Source organism: Penaeus monodon, chromosome 5 (assembly GCF_015228065.2).
Source record: "Penaeus monodon isolate SGIC_2016 chromosome 5, NSTDA_Pmon_1, whole genome shotgun sequence".
Classification (NCBI taxonomy): Eukaryota; Metazoa; Arthropoda; class Malacostraca; order Decapoda; family Penaeidae; genus Penaeus; species Penaeus monodon.
In genome coordinates this window covers 37,903,695-37,908,694 of record NC_051390.1, presented here as the reverse complement: position 1 = coordinate 37,908,694, position 5,000 = coordinate 37,903,695, and the positions used below count along the sequence as shown (strand labels likewise).

Sequence of the window (5,000 nt, the reverse complement as noted above, 5' to 3'; positions counted from 1 at the left end):
AGGACCTCGCCGCCCATGACGCATTGCAGGTAAACGTCCACCAATCACAGCCCAGCCCGGCCGCAACGCCCGCCAATCACAGCCCAGCCCGGCCGCACGACACCCTCCGCGCGCGAATGTAGTCCCTCAGTTTACGTTATTATACATTTTTTGCCTATGAAAGGCTATCTATTTCGTTTTTATGGACATTATTCAATATAATAACAAAAATGAGATGATATTCTAAGCACCAAAGTTCTAGTAAAGGTAGATGGTGGAAGTATTCAGTCAAGGTGGTGATAAGCAGGAGTGTGGAGTGGCGGGAGATCGCAGTCACTCTGAGACAGTGGTGCTGAGCAGACGTCACTCGATTGGCTTGTGATACATACACACACCCAAAATGGTAGGTGTTTCGCTCTCGCTTCTAGGAGGAAATACTCATTCCTGTTGTCCTTTGGAACGCGTGCAGGATAAATTGAAACGTTGAGTATCGGTATGTGAAAGAAGTTTTACTTTCATCCGGCGCTAAAACCACTGCCGCCGGTCGCAAATGTCAGATTTTTCCTTTTATTTTTTCGTCAGACAATATCCACAAAGAAATTCGGATCTTTAATAATTGGACATAACGTGTGAAACCCAAAGAGAAGATAAAAACTCCAAAAAGTACGAGTCCGGAGACGAAAAGGAACGTCAGTCATTCCAACATTCCCGGCCACCAGGATTTCTGTCGCGGCGCCGCCTAAATTCTCAACATTTATACATATTTGCCGTTTTCTGCCGTCCTTTCGCATGGCATCGCCGACCATTGCAGGTAAACTCGAAAAATAAGGGAGAGCTGGTGCATAGGCCTACTCAGACGATAGGCTTCATGCGGGGGGAGGGAGAGCGAGGGCCTAGGCGTGGTCTTCGCAACGGCTACTTTACCTTTTCTCATCGCAAGGCGGTCGGTAGTGTGAGTTCGGTTTGATGTACGGATAGTTTCAGGGGGAGAGCGAGTCCGCTGTAAGCCCCGTGCATCCCGGCTCGTGCAAGGGAGGCCACGAAGGGCTCCTCCGTCGCCAGCCGCTCCAGGCCGAGGCTTCCCCCGTGGCTCGCCTGCCTCCTGCCGGTGTGGCCAGGGCGAAGGCTGGTCGAGGCGAGGCGGGGTTGCACAACCGCCCGTGGCACAGGACGCCCTCCTCGCCGCCTACGCCCGCCCTCGCACCGACATGGGAGGGCGCGCTAGACTTTGCCGTAGGGCTCTTTACTTTGGAAGAAGCGGGAATACAATATAGAAGTCAGGGCACGAGTTGTATCCAGCCTCAGGCTGGCGAACGGCGATCCGTCCGTGGCTACGAACGTGCACACGTACGCACGCACGCCGATAGTAGCAGCACACGCGCGCAGCCCCGGCCCAGTGCGCCGAGGAGCCGCTGTGCCGCCTGCCTCGCCTCCGCACGTGTGGAGGGAGGCTCGGCCGCGGGTCCATTTCTGGGAAAAGCGATGGGAGAATGCTTAAGACGTGTCCAAGCGAGGCAGATGAAGCTGGCCATAGGCGGCTGGGTCTGGCTTGTCAGATCGCGCTCCCCTCCAAGGCCCCCCCCCCCCTCCTGCCATGTTTGTATTTTTGTTTAGCCTAGCAAGGGTCACCTTGTACACGAATACGTCTTCGATGGACTGGCGAAAAGAAATGGCTGCAGTTGCGTCACCGGGTTGAACCTGTGTCGCTCTGAGTCCAGCTTCCAAGGCGGGCTGGACCGACTGTCGGAGATATGGAAAGTGTGTTAATGTGTGCATTTGTGTAGTATGCGCCCGCTGTTGTGTGTGTGTGCGTGCGTGTGCGTGTGCGTGCGCGTGCGCGCATGTGTACGCGCACGCGCTTTCGTGTTTGCATTGGTATGCATTTGTTTGTGGTATTATGTGTGTGTGTAACTAATGTTAGTAGTGTGTGTATGTGTGTAACTAGTGTTAGTAGTATGTGCGTGCGTTAGTATTGTGTATGTGTGTGCGTGCGTTAGTATTGTGTATGTGTGTGCGTGCGTTAGTATTGTGTGTGTGCGTGCGTTAGTATTGTGTATGTGTGTGCGTGCGTTAGTATTGTGTATGTGTGCGTGCGTGCGTGCGTTAGTATTGTGTATGTGTGCGTGCGTGCGTGCGTTAGTATTGTGTATGTGTGCGTGCGTGTCAGTAGTGTATATGTGTTTGTGTGTGTCAGTAGTGTATATGTGTTTGTGTGTGTCAGTAGTGTATATGTGTGTGTTTGTGTGTGTTAGTAGTATATATGTGTGTGTGTGTGTGTGTTAGTAGTATATATGTGTGTGTGTGTGTGTGTTAGTAGTATATATGTGTGTGTGTGTGTGTTAGTAGTATATATGTGTGTGTGTGTGTGTGTTAGTAGTATATATGTGTGTGTGTGTGTGTGTTAGTAGTATATATGTGTGTGTGTGTGTGTGTGTTAGTAGTATATGTGTGTGTGTGTGTGTGTGAGTAGTATATATGTGTGTGTGTGTGTGTTAGTAGTATATATATGTGTGTGTGTGTGTGTGTTAGTAGTGTATATGTATGTGTGTGTGTTAGTAGTGTGTATATGTGTGGTCTTGCATGTCTGCATACACATTTGTACCCATAAAGTCTGTATGTGTATGTGTCTGAATGTCTTTGTTAGTGGGGTGTCATATATATGTATATATATATATATATATATATATATATATATATATATATATATATATGTATATATATATATAATGTATGTATGTATGTATGTATGTTGGTGTGGCTGTATGTAATTTATTGGAGAGTGCGTTTAGCTGACTTTCAGTGAAACAAAGAAATTATGTGAACTATTTCAGAATTATGGTTGCTGGCTCCTTGATTGTGGTGATAAAAGCCGTGAAATGTTTTTTTTCTGGCGTTTCCTGTCCCAATCTGAACAAGTAACTTTCGTGACATGAATCTAGGCTAAGATTGCCGTGTGTGCGAGAGACTAAAAGAAAAGATTGTCGTTTGGTTACCACATAGACCGTGGTCGTCAGCCACCATTGTTCTTTATCCCCCAACACTGCTCTCTCCAGGCGCTGGGGAAGAGACTGGGGATTAGTTTTGGTTTCCTCTAAGGGTGCAAATCCCGCCCTACACGGTGGGCATGTGGCCCATGTGGAGGAGGGAGGAGAGGCGTGGTTGCTCATACTTTCGCTCAACCTTCACCTTAAGCTTTCACTTTACCTGCGGTCGTCGGCTGTTATACCAGATGAAGGTCGCCGCCCAGATCACCTCTGCTTGAGAGAATAAGAGGCTTGAGGGTGGGGGTCCAACCTTTCCTTCCTGTTCCTCCATTTTGTTCAGTCGAAACTCTTGTCATTTTATTTACAATATAGTCGTGAAGAGTAGCTTTTTTGCTTATATTTAATGTTATTCTATATTCATCAGTTACCCGTACAAAGTTTGGATATACATAGTAACGTTAGGATATTGCTTTAGTCTCCCCACCCAACTGATTCGTTCTCTTTGACCGTGCTTAACCATACTCTGAAGAGGCCCAAGTTGACTTGTGTTAAAGTGCATGTGCCGTGTTTGCATTTAGTGTTCTGTTCTAGGCACTTGTTCATCTAAAGCAAACTTGCTAGTGTGTAGAAAATTAATCAGTTGCGATTGCTATAGAACCCTCTAGTCAATTGTGGGGAAATCCTGGGTTTCATAATAGCTAACCTAATGTGATAACATCGCAGCTGTTAAGATTTCTTTCTCTATCATTATTATTGTGGGGGGGGGGGGGTAGAAAACTGAAATTTCAAAATATTGGTATATTAGACCAGGTTTCCCACCGTAGTTTATTTTACTTTTACATTTGTTTATCGCCTTCTGCCGCTGCAAATGTCTCGCTTCAGAATTTCCCTTGTCCTAACCTTTCCCTTTAACCCCCTTGCCTTTTTTGTCCGGATTTCGTGAATTTTTGTATGGTTACCGACCGTCTCCCGTCTCCCTTTTCTCCTTGCCTCCTCTCTCCCCCTACCCTCCCTTTTTCCCCGTGCATCCCCTTCCCCTTGTATGACCTTTCCCCTTCCCCGTCCCCCCCCCTCCAGTCTGCCGTTCTCATTAAGTTGTGCAAATCGAAATCATATCCGGCTCTACCCGATGTCTCAAATGTGGGGCAAAACCTGGCGAGTTCCCACCATGATGACTTCACCAGGTCTGGCCTCTTGGTTTTGCATTAATTGTGACATGTCTTGTCGAGGCGTCTCCTCTCTCCCTCCCTCCCTCCCTCCCTCCTCCCTTCTCCTTTCCGGCCCCCCCTTCCCCTCCCTCGCTTCATCCGGGTTGGGAGTGTGGGTCAGTTGACACCCACCCCCTCCTCCCTCCCCTCACTCCCACGCCCCTTTTATCCCCTTAGACTAATCTCCTTTATTTCCAATACCTTTTCTTAATCATTTTTTTTTTCTCCTTGTCTCTATCCCTCCCCCTCCCGTTATTTCCGTTTTTCCCTTCCAGGCCACATTTGGCCGTCCTCCTCCCCCCATTCCTGGACAACCCCTGTCGTCCAGCTATCCTCTTTGTATTAATTCCCCTTCGCCTTTCTTCCTTTTCTTCCTTGGCTCGTCCGCGCTTCGATCTGTCCCCCTTTTCTTCTGCTTTATGCCCTGCACTCTCGCGTTTCTCGCCCTCCTCTCTCGTATCTTTGCCTTATCATTATCTTCCATTTTTGGCAGTTGAGGACGACTTTTTCTCCGATTAAAGAAAATGTGTGCTTTAAAACTTAAAGCAGTGTGCTGTTTATATCGCGAGCCCCCCCCCCCCCCAACACACACACACGCTCTCTCCCTCTCCTCCCTCCCTCCCCTTCATCGTCCCAGTAATTTCCCTTCCCTTTATATTTTTTCACAGCCTCTCCCCCCCCCCTTCCCTCTCCATACCCAATCCAGTGTTTATATATCTTTCGTTCCCCTGCCTGTTTCCCTCCCTCCCGCTACCTACCCAATTTGAAGGGAAATCGATGCAGAGTTGGCCCGTGTTCGGGTGTTTGGACAGTCGAGGGCAGAGTACGG

The 5,000-nt window shown here is 48.4% G+C and overlaps 1 protein-coding gene across 5 annotated transcripts in view; it reads left to right on the top strand.

Moving 5' to 3' along the window:
- Positions 1-265: 265 nt before the first annotated feature.
- Positions 266-5,000, top strand: part of LOC119573193 (calmodulin) — a 31,711-nt gene continuing 26,976 nt past the window's right edge. Inside the window, exon 1 of one of the 5 annotated variants that reach the window (XR_005228777.1) lies at positions 266-382. Coding sequence is in view for 2 of the 5 variants with exons in the window: in XM_037920286.1 (XP_037776214.1) it covers positions 380-382 (3 nt within the window). In the remaining 3 variants the exon portion in view is untranslated. The remainder of the gene's footprint in view (positions 383-5,000) is intronic. The other 4 variants (XR_005228776.1, XM_037920286.1, XM_037920287.1 and 1 more) reach the window with 4 other exon arrangements.